At 44.8% G+C, this 24474-nt stretch overlaps 1 protein-coding gene across 1 annotated transcript in view; it reads right to left on the bottom strand.

Annotated features, from left to right (window-relative positions):
• Positions 1 to 23352, bottom strand: part of LOC141153288 (cell adhesion molecule CEACAM2-like) — a 32604-nt gene extending 9252 nt beyond the window's left edge. Inside the window, exons 1-3 of the mRNA XM_073638001.1 lie at positions 23279 to 23352; positions 4872 to 5183; positions 1265 to 1585 (exon numbers count right to left, since the gene is read on the bottom strand). Coding sequence (XP_073494102.1) covers positions 1265 to 1585; positions 4872 to 5183; positions 23279 to 23336 — 691 coding nt within the window. The 5' untranslated portion in view covers positions 23337 to 23352. The remainder of the gene's footprint in view (positions 1 to 1264; positions 1586 to 4871; positions 5184 to 23278) is intronic.
• Between the last annotated feature and the right edge of the window lie 1122 nt (positions 23353 to 24474).

Raw genomic sequence — 24474 nt, 5'->3', positions numbered from 1 at the left:
CTCCTTGCTACCTAGCGCTCCGTTCCTGACCTCTAACTTCCCAATATCCTTTATAAAATGTGGAGCCCAAAACTGGATCCCCTATTCAAGATGTGGCCTCACAAGTGATTTATAGAGGAATAATAATACATTGGGATTTTCTCTCTTTTTATACACAACCTAAATTTCTTGTTTTCTTTTGCAGCTTATAATTCGGATGTAGAATGGCATCCTGATAAAGATGCTGCTAAACTATATACATTTCCCATATAGTGGTCGGCATACCAGGTTTGCTACCAACCCATCATGATTGTGGATGGATGCTAAGTAAATCATAGTCCATGATGGTTTTTAGACTAATAAATGGCATGCTGGGGCTTTTACAAAAAGTGGAAAGGAGTGGAAGTTGTACTAAGCTAATATCACTCAGAAATGACCAGTTAATCTCTGTAGTAAATGGCTTAACTTTTTAGGAGTTTAATGGGCAGCCAAAGCCATGCCGCATGCAACACGTAGCCCGTCTATGCTACCCCCATATTGACCGAGACTGGCATGTAAAAAATGTTGCAATGTCTTTTCGCCCCAACACCGACCGATAGCCATCTGTGCAGTGCATCATTACAGAGCCGGCTGTCAGTGAGTGCCGGTGGTGTGATTACAGCCGCCGCTCACTATGTACTGAGCGGTGACTGAAGACGCGCCGGCCGCACCTCTATGACTGAAAGCCGGAGGTTGCCAGGAGGAATAAAGTTAATTTCCTACTGCTAGCAAGACTTTCAGGGTGGTGGCCAGGCAGTTTAAAATGCTATTAACTTGCAGATTAACTCCATATCTGCAGGTTACTAGCGCTTTTTTACATCACAGGTTCTCTGTTGCATCAAGAAGAAGGCTTGTGAAAGATCCTGGAGAGCGCATTGACTACTTTTGGTCCATACATATTGTAAAGCTTTCATCTGAGGATCCATTATAACTAAAGATTGTGTGAATTGATTCTAAAGACTCAGTCCATCAGCCATAACAGTTGTCGCCGGACGGGGGGCCATGAGAACCGCCTCAAACCTAATGGCATCAGTGGTTCTTCATTTGATTAGACATCTTGGTACCATATTATCATTGTGACGTAACACACATGACATTGTGCTAGGTTGCCTAATAAAAAGAAGAGCCATAGATGGTAAGAGTCAATTCTCATGGCCCCTGTCTTACGACCACAGATTTGGGTCATGGGCGATACACCAGGTCATGCGAATCGATTCCCACCAATTCTTTAATAACATTATAGTACCTGCAGGATCTGGTGTTGCGATCACTTCCAGTATGACACCTGATACTACAGATTTTGAAACACTTTTCAATTGGCAGAAGTAAATTCCTGAGTCTTCCTCTGTCAGGTTACTAATAGTTATTTCCATATTAAACTCGCCAAGTTTGATTCTCTTTTTGTAGCGTTGATGATGAGCAATATTTTCATGCTCATGCCCAAAAGTCCACACTAATGAGAAACGGCTTGTGTCAGGCTTAATGGGGCATTTCATGGTCAGAGATGTTCCAGCTTCAGTTTTCAGTAGTTCTGGTTTTATCCAGGGGACATTTTGTTGGCCAGCTGCTGTAGAGAAGAAAATTGAGAACAGTTACGTATATATCTCAATACCACGTGATAATGGAAAAAGTGATAGATTTTATATTTTAGATATCCAATTTTTGGTTCCAATCTAATCAGAAACCTTGGATGAAAGAAGTTACAACTGCAATGAACGTCAGTGATCTTCTATTCCAAAATACATATTTGTCTTGGCCAAACTCTATGAAGAAATGAATGGGGTTAGTAGTAGAATTCTTTGGCAGCAATTTTTTGGACAGAATATTTAGCTGTTAAAATCAATTATGTCTGCCTTACAAAGAGTAGGTAGAATGGAATATGTTGTGTTTATACAGACGATTTTTCTGGAACACAGAGAAGGAGATACCTTAGAGCCAGAATAGTGTCCTGGTGACAGTTTTGGAACAAGGACTAGTAGAGGGCAAAGCTAAGTAGTTGGCACACTTGTCAAGTATGACGTTGGCATGCTGGTACTATCTCTAGTGGGTCCGCATTATTGGCGAGGCAGTACCTGAAAGTCAGTTGTTTCAGAGAGTCAACAATGGGGAGATCAAGGGAAGGCGATGCAACCAGATAGGAGAAAAACAGAGAGGAGGAAACTTTCTTTTATTCCTTTCTAAAGACAAATAAGTGTCCAAGATTATTGCATAGTTTGGTTTGGAAATTCCACCATCTTTTTTCAAAATGTAGTAAAGCGGAGGTTAACTTCAACGAGTGTCTTAAATCTGCATTACACCAGTCCTTATCATATGTGTCTTTGACATATCAATTCTGTCCATCCGATTTATATTACTGATGCCTTTTCAGAGATCCATTTCCATCATCGACTAGACCACAGAAAAGCTGGATATGGGCAATACTATATGACTACTCAACAATATTGCCCATAAGCCACCTAAGTATCAATACTAGAAAACTAGTTGTAATTCTTACTCTGTCTGTCCAGTGACTTGGCCTAGCCCTGTTCATTGGTTAGGGTGCAGTAGTCAGCTCAGGCTCCAGCTGCAGCTTTGTAGAGAGCAATAGGTCATCTTTGAATTGGTGACATTCTGGTAATTAAAACGTTGAAGAGATGTAACGCCCCATGGAACTAACTAAAATCTTGATTTTCATTTTTTTTGCCTGGTATTTCACTTAATGCTGTAGAACTTCCTTTATTAAAACATTGTTCCCATAATACCAAGTTATACTTTACCCATAGGATAGCAAATAACTTTCTGATTGCTGAAGGTCCTTCCGGGGCCGGGCTCTTTAATGGAGTGGAGGTGCATATCCTCGGTCTCTGCTCTATTCATTTTATATGTGACTGCAGTAAATAGAGCGCTGTGCTCACCTATCAATGAATGGAGCAGATGCTGAGTATGTGCACCTCTATTCAAAATGGGGTTGCAGAGCCCCCATCCCAGCAGTGGGACCCCCAATCATAAGCAAGTTATCTCCTATTCTGTAGCTAGTGGATAACTTGTTAATTTGTTTCAAAACCGAAAACATGGGCCATCACACCTATTAGTATAAGTGTAATGTGCACCCTCACACTGTGAAGTCAACACAGACAAAACCTATAATAAAAACAGTGAATAAAAATAATGCAGTATGTACCATATTTTTCGGATTATAAAATACACTTTTTTGGGGGGGTAAAATGGGGGTGCATTTTATAATCCTAATGTAGCTTACTGGGGGGGTGGCTTCGGTGGAACGAGGTCCCAGGAGGCAAGGTCGCTGCTGCAGGTAGCTAACGGCGATGGCAGGTGTGGGGCAATGCTACGAGCCTCAAGCTGGGAATAGGGGGTGTGCTGCAACATTCCCCGGGCTTTCACAAAATATTGCAGGAGTCCCCACATTGACCATCGTTTTCACTGCGATGGACTTCGGGAAAAGGCGGCACATGCGCAGATTGAGGTTTTGGCTTCTGAGATCTCAGTCTGCGCATGCACTGCCTCTGGTGGCCATTTTTTTGAAGTCCACTGTAGTCAAAAAGGGGAAGTGCGGGGACTCCGCTGACATTTTTTTTGAAAGACCAGAGGCCGCCACAGCCTTGCACTGCTAAACATCCCCTTCTCCCAGCCCAGTGCCCACTGCATCGCCCCATTCCTGCCACCGACACCAACTTCCTGCAGCGGCAAACCTGCTTCATGGGACTCCGCTCCACCGCAGCTTCCCCAGGTAAGCTACCGTAAGAGCGGACTATAAGATACACCATTATTATTGTCAATATTTCCTATTTTTTGCCCCAAAATTTGGGGTGCGTCTTATAAGTAGCAAAATATGGTAAATAAATAGTAGTAATACATTTAAATGAACATCAGGTACTTAGTTGACATTTCATAAAAAAAATGTAAAAGCCATCCTGATGCGACAAGGTGTAACTAATCAGGATGGTGGCTAAATCTAGTAACTCACCTCACTACATGCCAGCAGGCCTCAAAATAGATGAGGCAGAGCAGGGCCTGGGTCTGACTGTGTTTTACACCTGCTTATGGACAGCTAAATCGACAAGGTTTACCGCCTAAAGGGGGCAGCCCCTTCCCCAAATGTACCAAGTATGAGAAACTAAAGGAAAACCAAAAACATAGGTCGGCCCTCTTGTCATTATATGTGTAATACATAGGTGCATTGGGATGGCTTTTATTCTTTTTTTTTTATTTAAAAAAATGTCAACTACCCAATGTGTTTTTACATGTATTACTACAATTTATTTTCTTACTGCATAGAATCTATTCATTAATTTATTTCATCAGGATTGGGACAAGCTCTGAAGTTGCACAATGTGGTAGTTTCAGTAGGACATCCTCCTCCTACCACACCCGTTTCTCGAAGGAAAAATCTGCTTACTTGAATGAGGGATACTGTCATTGTGCATTGGCAAAGTGTGAATATACTCTAAAAATACTTTCATCAACACCTATCACAGAATGTTAGGGCTTGCTATTACTGGAACTGCGACAGGAACTGTTGTGAGTCCTATTGTTTTACCACTACTGCTTTATGTCTCATTCCGAATGGCACTGTTATGGGTGTCATTGTGATTGGCAATGGGGGCATGGTGACCAATTTATTCACCCATTCTAAACCGGTGCCTCCGATTTCACACTGCATGAGATTAAAGTTTGGTAAGTTCCATGATATTTCAGATTCTGGTGTTATTCTTTCCAAGTAGCATTACTTTAAGCATTCAATACGGTGCGTAAAAGAAGCACATTGCGGTGGCTCCGGGAGAGCTCAATGACTAGTTATGGTCCATACACATTGTAAAGCTTTGATCTGAAGATCATTTATAACATTATTGTACCTGCAGGATCTGGTGTTGTGATCACTTCCAGTACTACTGCACCTGATTCAAGAACTTTTGAACCATTTTTCAAATGGCAGAAGAAATTCCCCGAGTCTTCCTCTGTCAAGTGACTAATAGTCATTTCCATATTAAATTTGGTTCTGTCTTTGTAACGCTGGTGATGAGCAAGATTTTCACGTTCATAGCCAATTGTCCAAATTAGTGAGAAATGGTTTGTGTCGAGCTCAATAGGGCATTTTATAGTCACAGATTCTCCTGCTGCGGCTTCAAGTGTTTGCTGGTTTGTCCCAATGACATTTTGTTGTCCAGCTGTTGTAGAGAAGATTAAGTACAGTTATTTATACATCTCAACGCCATGTCATAAAGGAAAAGTTAAATATTTTGTCTTCTAAATTTTCAATTTTTACTTTGAATTTGGCCATAAATACTTGGATGAAAGAAGTTACAACTGAGATAAATGCCCATAATCTTCAATATTCAAGCATGTTTGTTTTGGTCAAATGTAACTATCAGTCTCTAATAGAAATGGGTGATTTTTGTGGAATTAAATTCTACTCGAATCTTATAAAAATCCGTATTCCCCAGAAAACAGATTTTTTTTGTAACTCACACTCCTTGAATTCAGCAAAATGGCAATCAGACGTGGCTGACATTTTTCTGAACTGAAACGGGGCTGGTAATAGGTTAAAAAAGAACAAAAAAGTAATACTCATACACCACTCACCTGACACAGCACACACACAGACTCAGGTGCCCAGAGTGTGCCAACTGGTCTGCAGGGCCTATTTTTTCCACAATCCAAGCAGATGTCTTTACTCTAGAATATGATTTGCAGCCGCGACCGACCTCGAAGGTCACAGCGTGTAACATACCTGGCGGCGTCCTTGCATGGTGGTCCATCTCCCACTGTGCAAGAGGGCGCACTTGATCTCCTGTCCAGAATGTCTCTCTGGCTTCCCTCCATGCTGTCTGTTTGTGTCTGTTTCTGCTGCTTAAGGGCGGCGCCCGATCACTTCCTGCCTTTTGTACCTGCTGTGGGTCACACCCCTTGTGCGTCCTCAGCCTATTGCTGTCTGTCACCTGGTATATAGCTCAGCAGCTCCCTTCTATCCCTGCCTGAGCATAGTGTTTCCTTCAGTGTGTGCTTGCACTCTGAAGGTGCCAGGTCCCGTCTCTTGTCTCCTGCTTTTTGTATCAGTTCCCGTGTCTGAACTGAGTCCTGTATGTCTCCTGCTTTGCGGTATCAGCTCTCGTGTCTGAACTGAGTCCTGTATGTCTCCTGCTTTGCGGTATCAGCTCCCGTGTCTGAACTGAGTCCTGAATGTCTCCTGCTTTGCGGTATCAGCTCCCGTGTCTGAACTGAGTCCTTTCTGTGTTCTCTTGTCTGTCCTGTCTGAACACGCTCCTAGCCTGTTCCTCTCGCCTTCTAGTGGCCGATTTCCTAGACCCGCTCCTGTGTCTGGTCTGTCCTGTCTGAACACGCTCCTTGCCTGTTCGTTCCGCCTTCTAGTGGCCGATTTCCTAGACCCGCTCCTGCGTCTGGTCTGTCCTGTCTGAACACGCTCCTTGCCTGTTCGTTCCGCCTCTCTGGGGGCCGTATTCCCAGACCCGCTCCTGTATCCCTCTGCAGTGTCGGTCTCCTCCGTACACTCAGTTCCAGTCTGAACTCTCTCCTGTCCTTTACCTGTTTTGCCTCTATGTCCGTTCCCTTCCTTTTTCTGCAGAGTCTGAACTCGTACCTAACTCCTGCTTGTTGTCTCTGCAAGTACTGTATGAGTATCTGGCTCTGTCTTTCCCTTCCTGTCTGTTCCGTGTGAACAGAGCCCTGTCCTCCCTGCTCAGCCTTGTCTGCACTCTAGCTGTGCTTGCCTGTAACCCTCTGCCTGTATTGTTCCTGAGTCCCGGTGTGTACTGGGTCCTATCCCGCCTGTGTTCCTACCTGCTAGTGCCTCCCTGTCAGCACTCTAGCTGTGCTTGCCTTTACCCCCCTGCCTGCATACCCGCCTGCCTGCATACCAGTCGTGCCTGCCTATACCCACCAGTCTGTGTGCCAGCCTACCAGCCTGTTCCTGTATTCCCCTGTGTGGGTCAACAGCCGTGTCCGGGGTCTGTCCTGGAGTAGCACCTGGTCCCTCTGCTCGGTTCCTCCTTGGTGCACTGGCGTCGTATGCCGTCGTGCGACCCTGGTCGGATCGGGTGAATACTTAGTCACGCCCCTCCAGGCATTCACTCTCCGGCACGGTCCAGTGGAATCACTACCAATCACATGCACACGCCGCTTAGCCCGGGCGTGTGCATAACAGCATGCTCAGGCCATGGTTCCCGTTGAGCCCCACGGCCTTCGCTCTTTGAGAAGTTTTTCCAGCGAATACATGCATTAAAATAAATAAATAAATTTTTTTCCCCCTTTAGCTGAGTTCCAGGCGAATTACGCACCCGTCCAGATGGATCTATCAGCCCTCGTTCCTGCGTATCCGCCACGTTACTATGGGGATCCAAGACAGTGTCGTGCATTTGTGGAGCAATGCATGCTACACTTTAAGGCCTACCCTCTCTATTTTCCTTCCGATTGGGCTAAAGTGGCCTTTATGATTGACTACCTAGCGGGTGATGCCTTGAAATGGGTCACCCCCCTATGGGAAGCATGGGATCCTGTCATCCTTGACCTGCAGGCCTTCCTGGTGGCCTTTCGTATAGTCTTCGAGGACCCTAACTCTGAAGCCCCTGCTGAAGCTTCACTTCCCAATATCCCGGAGCAGCCCCGACGGGTAATGTGTGTGGGTAGCGCAATAGTCCTCCAGCCCAATGAGACTACTGCCCACCCAGAATCCTCACAGGGTGACTACGCTTTCCGGAATACTTCTCTCAACCTCAAGAGGCAGTCCAGACGTGCTAGACTTAGAGGCAAGCCGTCACGCCAGGGTCTGTCCTCCCTGAGACCTCCTGACCCCAACCTTGAAGTCCCTACTGAAGCTTCATCTCCCTGTATCCCGGAGAAACCCCAATGGGTAATGTGCGTGGGTAGTGCACCAGTTCTCCTGGCCGAAGAGACTTCTGCCCATCCAGACTCCACACAGGAGAACTTCCTGCACCCGGCATCAGATGCTTCTTTCTCTTTAACCGGTGTGCATGTCCAAGGATGCTCCAAAGCTGTGGTTACCTCAGAGTCTGTGCACCTCTACTACCTGGGGGAGGATCCCCTGTTGCCTCCTGAACCCTCCGGGATACCACTCGATGACAAATGGAGAGAGACTTCTCTACACCCGGTACTCAATACTTTGTCCGCTTCGTCCTGTGAGCCTGACAATGGGTACCCCAAAGTGGTAGTTACCTCCGAGTCTCTACACCCCTCCGACCAGGCGGAGGACCTCCAGTTGTCTCCTGAACCCTTCGGGGTGCTACCTGGTAGCGAAAGGACAGAGACTCTCCTATACTCTGTACCTGATACCTCGCTCGCTTCGTCCAGTGAGTCCAACTTAGTGTACTCCGAAGCAGAGGTTTCTCCTGAGTCTCTACACCCCTCCGACCAGGCGGAGGACCTCCAGTTGTGTTCAGAATCCTTCGGGGTGCCACCTGGTGGTGAATGGACAGAGACTTTCCTATATCCTGGATCTGATACCTCGCTTGCTTCGTCCAGTGAGTCCGACCTAGTGTACTCTGAAGCAGAGGTTACCCGTGAGTCTCTACACCCCTCTGACCAGGCGGAGGACCGCCAGCTGTCTCCAGAACCCTTCGGGGTGCCACCTGGTGGTGAATGGACAGAGACTTTCCTATACTCGGTACCCGATACCTCGCCTGCTTCCTCCAGTGAGTCCGACCTAGTGTACTCTGAAGCAGAGGTTACCCGTGAGTCTCTACACCCCTCTGACCAGGCGGAGGTCCGCCAGCTGTCTCCAGAACCCTTCGGGGTGCCACCTGGTGGTGAATGGACAGAGACTTTCCTATACTCGGTACCCGATACCTCGCCTGCTTCCTCCAGTGAGTCCGACCTAGTGTACTCTGAAGCAGTTGTTTTCTCTGAGCCTCTGCACTCTTCTGACCCGGCGGAGGACCTCCAGTTGTTTCCTGAATCCTCCGGGATATCACCAGATAACAAAGAGACAGTGACTTTTCCTCATTATGTACCTGATAACCCGTCTATTTCTTCCTGTGAGCTTGACAAGATGTACCTCGAAGCAGAGATTACCCTTAAGTCTCTGTCCCCCTCCAACCCAGTGAACGACTGGCCCTCGAATTCCCTGCGGAAGATTCTGGCAGGCCTGAAGAAGAGGGGGCGTAAGGGGGGAAGTACTGTAACATACCTGGCGGCGTCCTTGCATGGTGGTCCATCTCCCACTGTGCAAGAGGGCGCACTTGATCTCCTGTCCAGAATGTCTCTCTGGCTTCCCTCCATGCTGTCTGTTTGTGTCTGTTTCTGCTGCTTAAGGGCGGCGCCCGATCACTTCCTGCCTTTTGTACCTGCTGTGGGTCACACCCCTTGTGCGTCCTCAGCCTATTGCTGTCTGTCACCTGGTATATAGCTCAGCAGCTCCCTTCTATCCCTGCCTGAGCATAGTGTTTCCTTCAGTGTGTGCTTGCACTCTGAAGGTGCCAGGTCCCGTCTCTTGTCTCCTGCTTTTTGTATCAGTTCCCGTGTCTGAACTGAGTCCTGTATGTCTCCTGCTTTGCGGTATCAGCTCTCGTGTCTGAACTGAGTCCTGTATGTCTCCTGCTTTGCGGTATCAGCTCCCGTGTCTGAACTGAGTCCTGTATGTCTCCTGCTTTGCGGTATCAGCTCCCGTGTCTGAACTGAGTCCTTTCTGTGTTCTCTTGTCTGTCCTGTCTGAACACGCTCCTAGCCTGTTCCTCTCGCCTTCTAGTGGCCGATTTCCTAGACCCGCTCCTGTGTCTGGTCTGTCCTGTCTGAACACGCTCCTTGCCTGTTCGTTCCGCCTTCTAGTGGCCGATTTCCTAGACCCGCTCCTGCGTCTGGTCTGTCCTGTCTGAACACGCTCCTTGCCTGTTCGTTCCGCCTCTCTGGGGGCCGTATTCCCAGACCCGCTCCTGTATCCCTCTGCAGTGTCGGTCTCCTCCGTACACTCAGTTCCAGTCTGAACTCTCTCCTGTCCTTTACCTGTTTTGCCTCTATGTCCGTTCCCTTCCTTTTTCTGCAGAGTCTGAACTCGTACCTAACTCCTGCTTGTTGTCTCTGCAAGTACTGTATGAGTATCTGGCTCTGTCTTTCCCTTCCTGTCTGTTCCGTGTGAACAGAGCCCTGTCCTCCCTGCTCAGCCTTGTCTGCACTCTAGCTGTGCTTGCCTGTAACCCTCTGCCTGTATTGTTCCTGAGTCCCGGTGTGTACTGGGTCCTATCCCGCCTGTGTTCCTACCTGCTAGTGCCTCCCTGTCAGCACTCTAGCTGTGCTTGCCTTTACCCCCCTGCCTGCATACCCGCCTGCCTGCATACCAGTCGTGCCTGCCTATACCCACCAGTCTGTGTGCCAGCCTACCAGCCTGTTCCTGTATTCCCCTGTGTGGGTCAACAGCCGTGTCCGGGGTCTGTCCTGGAGTAGCACCTGGTCCCTCTGCTCGGTTCCTCCTTGGTGCACTGGCGTCGTATGCCGTCGTGCGACCCTGGTCGGATCGGGTGAATACTTAGTCACGCCCCTCCAGGCATTCACTCTCCGGCACGGTCCAGTGGAATCACTACCAATCACACGCACACGCCGCTTAGCCCGGGCGTGTGCATAACACAGCGTATCTTAATGTTGCAACATTGCGACTTCATAGAGTGCACCTTACAACACACCATGACCTTTGAAGGCTGGTTGCGACCGAAAAACCTGTTCTAGAGTGAAGACACTGGCGTACGATGGCGGAAAGAAGAGGAACGGACAACCGGCAGCAGGTGCTAGAGGTAGTAGAGTGCTGGGACGGGTGAGCAGTGAGGTGAATATTAGGGGGGTTTTTTTTACAAGTTACATTTATTGTGCTCTGGCATCTGAAGAAACCTAATAGGAAACATTCAATTCATACAGAATAACTTTTCTGCAAATTGAGTTTCCCAATAAGATCTGCGCTATTTGGCAAATTTGAATTTTGTGAAATCTGCTCATCTCTAATCTGTAAAGAAGAAATTAAATGAGCTGTTGCTAGAATCTGTTACTAAAATCCTGTGGCGGTGATTATTTGGGTTGGAGGGCAGAAGAATTAGCTTTGAAAACTATCTATGAGCGGATGAATCAATTGTGAATAGACTTCAAGTCAAGTTTCCTGATATTTGCAAGTGTCAGCAAATTCGCGAACGGTAGTTTACGACCCCACTGTCTTCATTTTGCTACTAAAGAAAAATACTGAAACCAAGGCTTGTGTGCCAGAGAAAGTGTGCTACCTGGCTTATGGGACAAGCATACTAAAAGTTATATTTTTTGCATTTCATTTGGATATTTTTGTAAATTAAAAAAAAGACCCAACAAGATCGGCACATTCCTGAAATGTAATATAACTGTCTACCTCACCAAGTGTGTGTTGTAAAAAAAATTTTTTTTTTTCCACACTCCCTTATTGTAATAGTCCAATATTACAACCATATATGCCACAGCAGCCTGATGCAGGTGTCGGCTTTTGTGATGTAAACCTACCTCGCTTTTCTTGTCTCATCCTTTTTGATAAATGCCCACGGGGTATTATTTTTTAGTTTTCAATCTTTAAAAATTACACATTGTAATTTTTTAGTGTCTGTTAAAATATTCCAGTTTAGCAACTGTGCACCCCAAAACAATACTGCATACCATTTCCGTATGTTACTTTCTGGGCAAGAACCTACATGTAGCTACTTATCATAATATAATTTTTCATAATTTAGCCTCCTAACAAAGTTATAAATAAAATGCCAAAGTTAAGTTTCTGCATAACTGTTTTAATAGTTCAAAAGAAATCCAGTGAAATCTCTGTTCCCAAATCAAAATACCCCCTCTCTTCTGAGCCAAACAGTGTGCCAAAACCACAGTTAGTGTCCACCTATTTGTCAATACTGTAGCGAGGAAAGCCCACTTTATTTACAGGGTGCTCATTGTGCCCAGCTCAGAACCACAAGCTGGGCACGATGTACTGGAACTACTATGTGTTGAGCGCTATGAGGTATTGGGCACTACAATGAACTGGGCATTACAATTGTATATTTGCAATTTTCACATCCACTGTTTGTTTCTGGAAAACAACCACAGAGTAAAAATCATCACTGCACTTGTAGATGACTTCCCAGAGGTTTAATTTCCAAAATGGGGTCACTTGAGGGGGGGTTTCTGCTCTTTTGGCACAAATTCAGTGCTCCGAAAGTTAAATAGCACTACTTCCCTCCCAAGCCCTCCCATGTGACCAGGATCGGTTTTAGACAAAGTGGGGCCCTGGGAAAAAGTTTAAAGTGGGGCCCCAAATGTTAATATATTGCACCATCATACAGAAACATTTAGGCTGTGTTAACATGCTCTGAGTTCAGGCCGTTAAACGAGCATGATCGACAATATTGAAGTCGTTCACTGCTCTTTTTCAGGCTTCTTTACACCGGCTGAGGAAGAATGATGGGCACAGAATGTTTACTAATAGATCCTTGTTTAGTATAATGCTTCCCATAGTCCTCCACATAGTATTATACACACCCCATAGTCCTCCATATAGTATAATACACATCTCAGAGTCCTCCATATTGTATAATGCACCCCTATAGTCCTCCATATAGAATACTACACTCCCCATAGTCCTCCATATAGTATAATACACGCCCCATAGTCCTCCGTATAGTTTAATACTGTAACCTCCCTGGCGGCGTGCTGGCATGGCTTACCACCTCCCACCATGCAAAACCACCATCTTACCTATCAGTCCTGGCTGCACACTTGGCTCCAGTATCTGCTGTGTGCATGTCTCTTGTCTGATTGCTTAGGGCGGCAGCGCGGTTACTGTCTGATTCTTATAGTTACTGTATGCGCACCCCTAATGCGTCCCCAGCCTATTGTTGTGAGTCACTGGATACTTAAACCCCCTCCACCCAGTAGGAGGTGCCTGAGCAACACTTTCTTTCAGTGTGTTCTGTGCAACTGAGTTGCCAGGTCCTGTCCTGTATCTTGTCTGTTCCGCCACCCTGGGGGCTGTATACCCAGGGCCGTTACCTGTATCTGTGACTTCTAGTCTGTTTCCGCAACCCTGGGGGCTGAGTTCCCAGGCTTGTTCCTGTATCTTGTTTCTGGTTCAGTTCCTGTCTGAACAGTGTCCTAGCCCGTTACTTGTTTGTCTCTATGTTCGTATCTTCCCTTTTCCTGCAGTGTCTGAACCTGCACCTAACTCCAATTCGTTGTCTCTGTACTTCTGTTTGTGAGTTTAGTGTTCACTGGCTTCTTCATTGCAAGTACCTTGTGTGTATCTGCTCTGCTTGTCTACCGCACCTGCAGATTTTGCTTGGCTCTGCTTGTCTACTGCACCTGCGGATTTTGCTCTGCTCTGCTTGTCTACCGCACTGGCGGGTTTTGCTCTGCTCTGCTTGTCTACCGCACCTGTGGTTTTGCTCTGCTCTGCTTGTCTACCGTACTTGCGGGTTTTGCTCTGCTCTGCTTGTCTACCGCATCTGCGGGTTTTTCTCTGCTCCGCTTGTCTACCGCACCTGCGGGCTTTGCTCTACCCTGCTTGTTTACTGCACCTGCGGGTTTTGCTCTGCTCTGATTGTCTACCGCACCTGCGGGTTTTGATCTGCTCTGCTCGTTTACTGCAACTGCGGGTTTTGCTCTGCTCTGCTTGTCTGCCGCACCTGCGGCTCTGTTCTTGTATCCCAGTCTGCACTGGTCCCTATCCTGCCTGCGTTCCTACCTGCCAGTACCCACCTGTTTGCATACCAGCTGTGCCTGCCAGTATCCACCTGTCTGCATACCAGCCGTGCCTGCCAATACCCACCTGTCAGTATGCTAGCCTAACTTGTCTGTTTCTGCATTCCCCGGTGTGGGTCAACAGCTGTGACTGGGGTCTGACCTGGAGTAGCATCTGGTCCCTCTGCTCGGTTCCTCCCTGGTTCACTGAGTCGACTGAACCGCCATGTGACCTTGGTCGGACTGAGTTGATACTTAGTCACGCCCCTCCAGGCACTCCTCGGTTCATGGTCCAGTGGGATCACTAACCATGCTCACGCCAGTCAGTCCGGGCATGTGCGTAACAAATACACACCCCATAGTCCTCCATATTGTATAATGCTCACCCTATAGTCCTCAATATAGTATAATACACTCCCCATAGTCCTCCATATAGTATAATACATGCCCCATAGTCCTCCGTATAGTTTAATACACACCCCATAGTCCTCCATATTGTATAATGCACACCCTATAGTCCTCAATATAGTATAATACACTCCCCATAGTCCTCCATGTAGTATAGTACACTCCCATAGTCCTCAATATAGTATAATGCATCCCACAGTCCTCCATATTGTATAATGGACTCATCATAGTCTTCAATATAGTATAATGCATCCCACAGTCCTCCATATTGCATAATGCATTCCTCATAGTATATTGCACCCTTTAATCCTCAATATAGTATAATACCCTCCCCATAGTCCTCCATACAGTATAATGCACCCCATAGTCTTCGATACAGTATAATGCAGCCCCATATAGTACATTCAGTATAATACACAGCCTATAGTCCTTGATAGAGTATAATGCCGCTCCACAGAGTAAATATAGTATAATGTAGCCCCCATAGAATATAATGCAGCCCCCATATAATATAATACAGACCCTATAGACTATAATGCAGCCCCATATAATATAATCTTGCACCCCCATACAGTATAATGCAGCCAAGAGAGTATAATGCAACCATATATAGTATAATGCAGCCCCATATAATATAATGTAGCACCCCCATACAGTATAATGCAGCCATATAGAGTATAATGCAGCCCCATATAATATAATGTAGCATCCCAATACAGTACAATGCAGCCTTATAGAGTATAATGCAGCCCCCAGTCCTTTCTGCTGTTTTGGCATGTCAGGGGCTCTTCAAATGCAACATGGCATTTGCAATCTGTTCAAGCCAAAATTGCGCTGCAAAATTCAAATACTGCTCCTTTCCTTCCGAACCCAGCTGGTACCAGCTGTGTTCCCAAACAGTAGTTTCTGACCATACATGGGGGATCGTCGTGCTCAGGAGAAATTGCACAACAACTTGTATGGTCCATTTTCTCCTGTTACCCTTGTGAAAAATGAAACCATTTAAGGCTAAAGCAACAATTTTGTGGAAAATAACTAATTTTTCATTTTTGTTTTCACTTTGTTTTAATTTCTGTGAAGCACCTGAAGGGTTCCTAAATGAGGTTTTGAATACCTTGAAAGGTGCAGTTTTTAAAATGGGGTCATTTTGGGCGTTTCCTGACATATAGACCCCTAAAAGTCACTTCAGATGTAAAGTGTTCCTTAAGAAAATATGTTTTGTAAATTTTGCTGGAAAAATGAAAAAATGCTGACAAAATTTAAACCCTATTATTTCGACAAAAAAGAAAAATCTTTCAGAAATGATGCTGATGTAAAGTAGATATGCTGAAAGTGTTATGTATTAATTATTTTTAGTGGTATGACTATTAGAGATGAGCGGTGTTCGACTCAAACTGTTCACCAATCTCAAATTCGAGCTGTTTTGGGCGGTGTTCGAGCCGTTCGGCGAACACGAACGATTTGAAAAAAATTCGGCTGTTCGAGGTTATGTTCAATAACTGTTCGTGCACCAAAATCATAACTGGATTTTTTCACAGTAATGCTGAAAATTAATGTTAATACGCAGTTTAAGTGTACAGCGGGGTGGGGGGAGGGGCAGGGGATGGATCTCTGCATAAATAATGAAGATCTCCATTTTTTTTTTTCTTTTCCGCATTTACAGTGGGGAGGTGCAATCTGTCAGCCTATCAGCAGCGCACAAACGGAGCGAACTGCTTTTTTTCACAAAAGCAAGGGCTGTGTATGTCACATGTCCTTGCCCTATAAGACCCAGCCATTTTGCACGTCGCCACCATTTTCTCACTGCTGCAGCTGAGTGTTAGACGGCACTGTTGCTGCTGTGGGCGCTATACTTTCTAACTGTGTGAATTGCAAGCGAATTTGCTATTAAATAGACAGATAGGTTGGGAGTAGGGACTAATTATAATTGCTGTCCTTTTGAGGGCTAGGTTATGTCAGTTCCTATCACTTTTTGCCAGGCAGGTCTGTTTTAGTGCTGTGCAAGTGTTTTCCACAGCATTTGGCTAAATCTAGCTAAGCAAATGATTTTGGGCCTCTTGCAGTGTGTGTTAGTCAGTGGAGTAGCCTATCTGTGTTGCAAGCTACACCACCTGTGTATGTAATACAAATTTTTTACTACACCTAGCCAAGTAAAACCTTTTGGGCTTAGTACCAGTGTGTGGTACTCATTGTATTAGGCCATCTATACCAAGCTCCACCAGCTTTGAAATTAATAATAATTTTTAGCTGCATCTAGCCCGGAAAATAATTTTGGGCCTGTAGCAGTGTGTGGTACTCATTCTATTAGGCCATCTATACTAAGCTCCACCAGCTTTGAAATTAATAATAATTTTTAGCTGCATCTAGCCTGGAAAATAATTTTGGACATAGTAGCAGTGTGTGGTACTCATTATATTAGGCCATCTATACCAAGCTCCACCAGCTTTGAAATTAATAATAATTTTTAGCTGCATCTAGCCCGGAAAATAATTTTGGGCATAGTAGCAGTGTGTGGTACTCAGAGTATTAGGCCATCTATACCAAGCTCCACCAGCTTTGAAATTAATAATAATTTTTAGCTGCATCTAGCCCAGAAAATAATTTTGGGCACAGTAGCAGTGTGTGGTACTTATTCTATTAGGCCATCTATACCAAGCTCCACCACCTGTGTATGTAGTAAAATTGTTTTACTGCATCTAACCCAGCCAATCCTTTTGGGCTAGTACCACAGTTTGGCCACTCAGCTCTGCTCGGTTTCCATCCATCGTTTTTTATGCAAACAACTACAGAGTTGTCAATTAGTTAACCACCAAAATGAGTGGCAAAAGGCTTGCTGCTGGTGGAAAGGGAAATAGGCGTGTTGGGAAGGGAAAAAAAATTTGTGTCTGTGGGGTAGGTGTTAAAGCAACAGTAACATCTGCAGAAGAAAGACCATCTTCCAGCCAAACTAAGATGTCTACTTCTTTTCGTGGACAATGTGATCCGATCCCTTTCATACGGCCATGTCCATCGCTACAAATTCCGGATGAGGCACAAAAACAGAAGGTGCTTCAACGGATATCAAGTGTTCCTTCAAGTGGGCTCTCCTCCACCTCAACTTCAACATCACAAATACTCCAGTCCTCAGAGGTGTCACCCCAATCGCACTTGCTTCCTCACAGCTCCCAAGTCTCCAGCTGCCCATCTGAGAATGGGGTAGCACAGATGGTTGAGTCTGCATAGCTGTATACTCATACTATAGCCTGGGAATCAGAGGTCTGCTCCAGAGCTTCTGTGAATCCAGACGAGGAAATGATCTGCACTGATGCCCAGAATCTTTATGAGTCGGATCCAGGACCAGATGAAGAAGGTTCTGAGCATAATGTAGATCTTCGTTCCCAAACTGCAACTCCTGTTGGTGGAGACAATGAGGAAGACGATGATGAGACTCAAATACCTGATTGGAGCGACAACTTAAGTTTTCGGTCAGGGCAGGAAGAGGTTGGCTCTGAGGATGACGGGTGTGAGAACACACAGGGTGATGATGACGAGGTTGGAGATCCCACTTACTGTCAACCCACAGTCAGCCAGTCGATGAGGTCAGCAGAGGAGGTGGAGGAGGATGCTAGTGACGACGAGGTTAGGTTGCGCCTTCCTGGACAGAGACGTAGTACTGGAAGCACATCAACAACTGCATCCTCAAACAGAACTGTGCCTCTGACCACAAGTCGTGGTGGCTCTTCAGGTCACATGGGCTTTAAGCCTTGCATAGCCTGGGCATTTTTTCAGATCGATAAGGATGACCCAACTCGTGTTATCTGTAACATTTGTCACCAAAAGCTAAGTAGAGGCCAAAAAATCCATAGTTTGAGTACTTCATGCATGAACCTTCACATGGATATGAAGCATAAGTTGCAGTGGGAAGCTCACTGTGCTACAATGCGGCCTAGCGGGCCGGGCCAACCACCGTCTGTCCCATCTTGTTCATCCGCGGCCTCTTTATCCTCTGTGACTGGGGGGACAGCAGTCACACATGTTTTTGGATGCAGACCTGCCACCTCTTTACCCACAACAGCCAGTGTGATTGACAGGTCATCATTTCATTTGGAAGTGGAAACACCAGCTGGTGTTGAGTGCTCTCCGACATCGAGAGCACCACCTTTGGATCAAGGCAACCTAACATGTCCGCCTGCATCTTCCTCACAGACCAGCAGTTTCCCGGGAACACCCTACCCAACCCCGTCTAAGCACAACAGCCAGCCCTCGGTCCCTCAGATGTGGACCATTTCCTCCTAGCCATGAGAAAGCTAAGAGGTTGAATTTCACCATCTGCAAGCTCTTGGCTACAGAAATGCTGCCTTTCCGCCTGGTGGACACAGAGGATTTTCGAGACCTTATGTCCGTCGCAGTGCCCCAGTACCAGATGCCCAGTCGGCACTACTTCTCAAAGAAAGGTGTGCCTGCGCTCCACCAGCATGTCGCACACAACATCACCGCTTCTGTGAGAAACTCTGTGTGTGACAGGGTGCATTTCACCACAGACACTTGGACAAGTAGGCATGGACAGGGTCGTTACATGTCGCTGACTGGGCACTGGGTAACTATGGTGACAGCAGGACAAGGGGCTGCTGTCCAAGTCTTGCCGTCCCCACGAGTTGTGCGTCAATCCTCTTTATCTCGAAGTTCCTCCACTGCTTCTGCCTCCTCAACCTCCTCTCGGTCCTCCACCTGCACCCAAAGCCTGACTGGTAATGCCACCCGCTTTCTAACTGCGCAGAAGGAATCCTGCACACCTCCTTACTATGCTGGCAGCAGGGCTCAACGTCATCAGGCGGTTTTTACTTTGAAATGTCTGGGAAATGTGAGTCACACAGCTGAGGAGTTGTGGTCAGCTCTGGAGAACCAGTTTCATGAATGGTTGTCTCCACTGGACCTGAAACCAGGGAAGGCCGTGTGCGACAATGCTGCAAACCTGGGTGCGGCCCTTCGCCGGGCCAATGTCACACACGTGCCTTGTATGGCTCACGTGTTGAACCTGGTTGTTCAGCAATTTTTAGCCCACTATCCCAGACTTAATGGCCTTCTGCAGAGGGCACGGTCACTGTGTGCTCACTTCTGCCATTCGCATCCCGCAGCTCAGCGACTTACATCTCTAGAGAAGTTGTTGAGCCTGCCACTTCACCGGCTGAAATGCGATGTGCCGACACGGTGGAATTCAACTCTGCACATGTTGCAGCGACTGTGGCAGCACCGACAAGCCCTGGTGCAATACGTTGTGACGTATAGCCTGGGCCAACGGGATCCAGAGGTGGGGCAAATCAGGCTGGAGGAGTGGTCTCAGATCAGGGACCTATGTGCCCTTCTGCACAGTTTTGAAATGGCGACGAAGATGTTTAGAGCTGACGATGCCATTATCAGCATGACTATTCCTGTGATTTACATGCTGGAGCACACGTTAAACAGAATTCGGAGTCAGGTGGTGGGACAAGAGGAGGTGGAGGAAGTAGAGGAGGAGGAGTTGTATGCGGAAGGGCTAACATCTGCAAGGTCCAGACGGTCGGCAGCACCAAGGCGGGAGGCATGGGAGGGTGAGGGAGAGGGATTAACCAGGGCGCATGGTAGCAGCCAAACTGGTGAGGAGGGTACAGGAGCCGAGGAAGAAGTGGAGGACGAACTGGCGATGGGCATGGAAGACTCATCAGATGAGGGAGACCTTGATCACATTTCTGTTGTGTGAGGTAGGGTGGAGAGGGCAGAGGAAGCATGATTCTTACCTCGCCACCAACACAACAGGACTTGGTGCTCCTGGATGCGCAAGCCACATGAGTGCCTTCTTGCTGCACTACCTGCAACATGACCCTCGGATTGTCAGAATTCAAAATAATCCCGAATACTGGGTTGCCACACTCTTAGATCCCCGGTACAAAAGTAAATTTGCAGAAATAATTCCTGCCATAGAAAGGGATTCATGCATGCAGGAGTATCAGCAGAGACTGTTGCAGAATCTTATATGTGCTTTTCCACAAAACACCAGCGGTGCACGTAGTGAATCTCACAGTTCTAACTTGCCAACCATGGGACTGTCGAGTATTCAGCAGTCAAACCGTAACCGAACCACAGTATCTGCTGGTAACAGAAATTTTGTGCAATCATTTCACCACTTTTTTAGCTCATCCTTTGCAAGGCCACTGGAGATAAGAAGTCTGACACAAAGTCAACACCTAGAGACAATGGTACAGGAGTATCTCCAAGTGAACATGGAAGCCATGACTGTGTCACTGGACCCTTGCTCATTTTGGGCTTCCAATCTGGAAAAATGGCCTGAGCTCGCCACTCACGCCTTGGAGATCTTGTCGTGCCCCGCAGCCAGCGTTCTCTCTGAACGTGTGTTCAGGGCTGCTGCTGGTATGCTGACAGATAAGCACCCGCGGTTGTCCACTGAGAATGTAGACAGACTCACGTTCATAAAGATGAACAAATCATGGATCCACAAGGACTTTTCTACCCCTGTGTCATCCTGGGGAGAGTAAAAGCTTGAGGATTTGGTAAAATCACCTCACCAACCGTTTTAAGCAACTCTGGGGCAATTGATGCCACTTAAGTGGTGTCTGTGCCACACATTTTTGGAAAAAATGGAGACTCTTTTTGGAGTCCCCTTGCTGTGTTTTACATGACGTTGGCATCGTCAATTCCAGGTGGGTCGGGTCTCTACCCCCCTTCTAACCGTAAGAAACTACATACACTATGGCTTGGGGTAACACAGATGGTTGAGTCTGAAGAGCTGTTTACTCATACTATAGCCTGGGAATCAGAGGTCTGCTGCAAAGCTTCAGTGTCTGCTAGTCAGCAGAGTAGCCACCGCATGTAGATCTAATTACAAATTTTTAACTGCATCTAGCCCAGGCAATACTTTTGGCCTAGTAGCAGTGTCTGCTAGTCAGCGGATTATCCAAGCTGTTAAGCAAGCTACATGACCTGTAGTCTGGACACTTAATTTTTTCAAAGGAAATGCTTCGGGCCCCCAGGATACTCAGTGAAGAGCATCGGGGGAGGCATCCCAAGGCACAGGGGCTGGGACTGGCGGTAGGACGCCTTGCGGTGGACCGCCAAGCTCGATCCTTATAAAAGCTTTTTAACTGCAGCAGCTTTAGTGGACGCTATTGGAGCTGGAATTACCGCGGCTGCTGGCATCAGACTTGCCCTCCAATAGATCCTTGTAAAAGGATTTAAAGTGTACTCATTCAAATTAGAGAGACAATTTAAATTACAGAGCTTAGAGCTGCCTCCACCGCGGGGGGGGCTCAACCCACCAGCGGACAGGCACCAGTATTGGGAGAGGGGGGCTGGCCATCAGGATCCACCGCAGCTCTGGCACAAACCCGGCGACACGGAGGTCGCACGGGCAGGAACGGACTGGCCCTGTCGGCTTCTCACTTTTTTGGTTTTAGAAGGGCATGACATGCCTATATCTGTGTCTCCCCCTCCTTTTACTCCTCCACCTCTTTCTTTTCGCATGACTATATTTAGTTGTCACTTTTCCATGTGTTAGTTGTGTCTTCTGAGCAGTTTGTTCAGGTTTTGGACACCTTTGAAGGTGTTTTCTATGTGTTTCTATGTGTTTTTGTTTGCCTGACATTGGTTTTAACGGTGTTCGACGAACAGTTCGACGAACAGTTCGGCGAACATACCGGTGTTCGACGAACCGAACCCGAACACTACGGGGGTGGCTCAACACTAATGACTATCTGTTTTAAGGGCATTACAATTTAATGTTCGGAAATTGCAAATTTTGCTAAATTTTCATCAAATTTCTAAGTTTTTAATAAATAAACACAAATCACATCAACCTAAATTTACCACTAATATGAAATAAAATGTGTAATGAAAAAAACATTATAGAGATATGTTTAAAGCATTACATAGTTAATACTACATGAAGTAGCACTGATCAGAAAAGAAAAATTTAGCCTGGACAGGAAGGTTTAAACCGACTTCAGCATAAGATGGTGGTCACATCAAATGTTTGTTTGATGTAAGTGTCTCTTTTGTTCATTCACTTTGTATTTTGTTAATTGGTAATAATAAACTACTATTTTTGAAAGCTTTTTACTTTGCAGCATATTTTTTTTCGAAAGACTCCTAAAACTTTTAACACACTACTGTATGTTATAGTATTATATTATGATATCAGCATGAATGGCCATGTTATACTGAAATATAAATATGCCATTATTGTATCATTAAAAGTAACAATCATAATGAGATTAAAAAAATAGTTATTGTTATATAAATAAAGTTACCTTAAAACATTATTTAAAAAATTAAAACATATGTAAAACATTCAGAAATTATGGAATGTAATAAATAACATTTGATATACAATACTAGTACATTTTTGTACGGGTGAGGAGCATAAGACAAAGAAAATATTTGGATTTCACTTTGTATGTTCTCTTCTTAAAAATAATTCATATTCATACAAATTAAATGTATAAATCATAAACCTTTGCTTTTAGTTTTTATTTTAACTTCTGAAAGTTTTCTTGATTCTTATTCTTTATCTCTTGCTTTTATTATCATTTCCTGTTCATAAATTGCTTTAGAACAAAGTACGTTAATGTTTTTCTATTTTGTCTCATCTCACATAGAGTATTATGTACTGAATTTTTCATTATATAAAATGTTCTTATTTTATATAATGAAAATTACAGTATACTATTATATGAAATTAATGTTTTTGTTATTTTGGAAATTACAAAAAACTGTATTTCAGGACATTTTCCGATCTTCCGTATCATGGCTGTTTTGACGTCTGTAGCAAATTAATGGAAGCAGTGCACAAAGAAGAGAGTCAAAAAAGCTGATGAAAAATAAAATGTGGAATTTAATATCATTTATGAACCGGTATATAGATAATAAAAATATACATTAAGTAGAAGTTAGAAATTGATTTAATTTATTTTTATGCCTATGGTAACATATTAAAGAGAAAGTTTTTTTTATAATTTTTGCTTTTTTTTTGTTTCTGAAGAAGCAGTAAATGTTTCTACTACAAAATACATTTGTGGGTTTTCCTTCCCAAATATCATATTAGCCCTTATTTTTCTTTTAATCTATGTTTTAAAGGAAATCCTCCGTTAGTACTTTATAAATAAGAATAACTAAATTATGTATATTTTCTTACCGATTTGTAGAAGAAGACCCAGAAGAGAAAATATAGAGAGTTTCATTGAAAGCTCCATTTTGTGATCAGAGCGTTGAAAAAAAGAAAGATTTATGCAGCGGTTCTTTTTGTCTGCTTTATACGACTTACACATCACACACCCCCTCAATGGAAAATGTGGTTAACGTGTTAATGTGACCATTCTGCAAATCGTGTAAAAGTCATGTACCGTTAAAACAGCCCAAAGACTACAACTTGTTGTAATATATTGATATATAGTTTACTGGATTTTACTACATAGTAGCGTCATTTCTGAAAGCTATGATAACATTTTCAGAAAAATTTTCATCCATGTAAATATTAATTGGGGGTGACCATTATTTAGAAAAGTTGCGCTCTTCTAGAAATGGCGCCACATATGTACAAAGTTTGCACTTGGTATTGCTGTTCAGCACCTATGTTATTATTGTCCCCAATTATGCCAAATATTTCATAACAAAACCAGTTGTGTAACTTGAAGTTTGAATCAATCACTCTCACTTTCCCATTATAAAAATAAAGAATTTTCAAAATTTAAAAAAGGTAAATATTTCAGTCTCGTCACATCCATAAAAGATCATCTGTTTCGATATAGAATTATATAACCCATACCTTAAACAATAAAAGAAAAAAATCCAAACCATAGAATTAGTAATTTTTGATTGCCAGACCACCTGCAAAAAGTATAAAAAGCTAGGAAGAGAAAACCAAATGTCCAATGTACCCCAAAATGGAACCAATAAAAACTACAGCTTAACATACAAAAAAGCAATCCCTCACACAGATCCATAGATGGAGAAATAAAATAAGTATGGGTCTCAGTAAATGTTTTTTAACAAAGTTCTGAATTTTTTTTTAACAGCTAAAATATAAATTTGAACTTGTAAACTTTTCCCAAACACATAATTTGTGACTAATACATTTGCCACAAATCGAAGGTAGTCCAATTGCCCTTAAAAGATGTGTGTAATACTTATTTATTTCACTCACATATATAGCGCTATTAATTCTATAGCGCTTTTACAGACATTATCATTACTGTCCCCATTGGGGCTCACAATCTAGATTCCCTCTCAGTAGTTCTTTTGAGTGTTGGAGGAAACCCGGAGAACCCAGAAGAAACCCACACATAAACTACATTCAGAAACTATACCCTGCATAATCGGAACACACAACCC

The sequence above is a fragment of the Phyllobates terribilis genome, unplaced genomic scaffold (genome assembly GCF_046119375.1).
Source record: "Phyllobates terribilis strain yellow unplaced genomic scaffold, ASM4611937v1 Scaffold_7__3_contigs__length_470593459, whole genome shotgun sequence".
NCBI classification, from domain to species: Eukaryota; Metazoa; Chordata; class Amphibia; order Anura; family Dendrobatidae; genus Phyllobates; species Phyllobates terribilis.
Note: the sequence above shows the minus strand (reverse complement) of the source record. Positions and strands in the feature narration are given on the sequence as shown.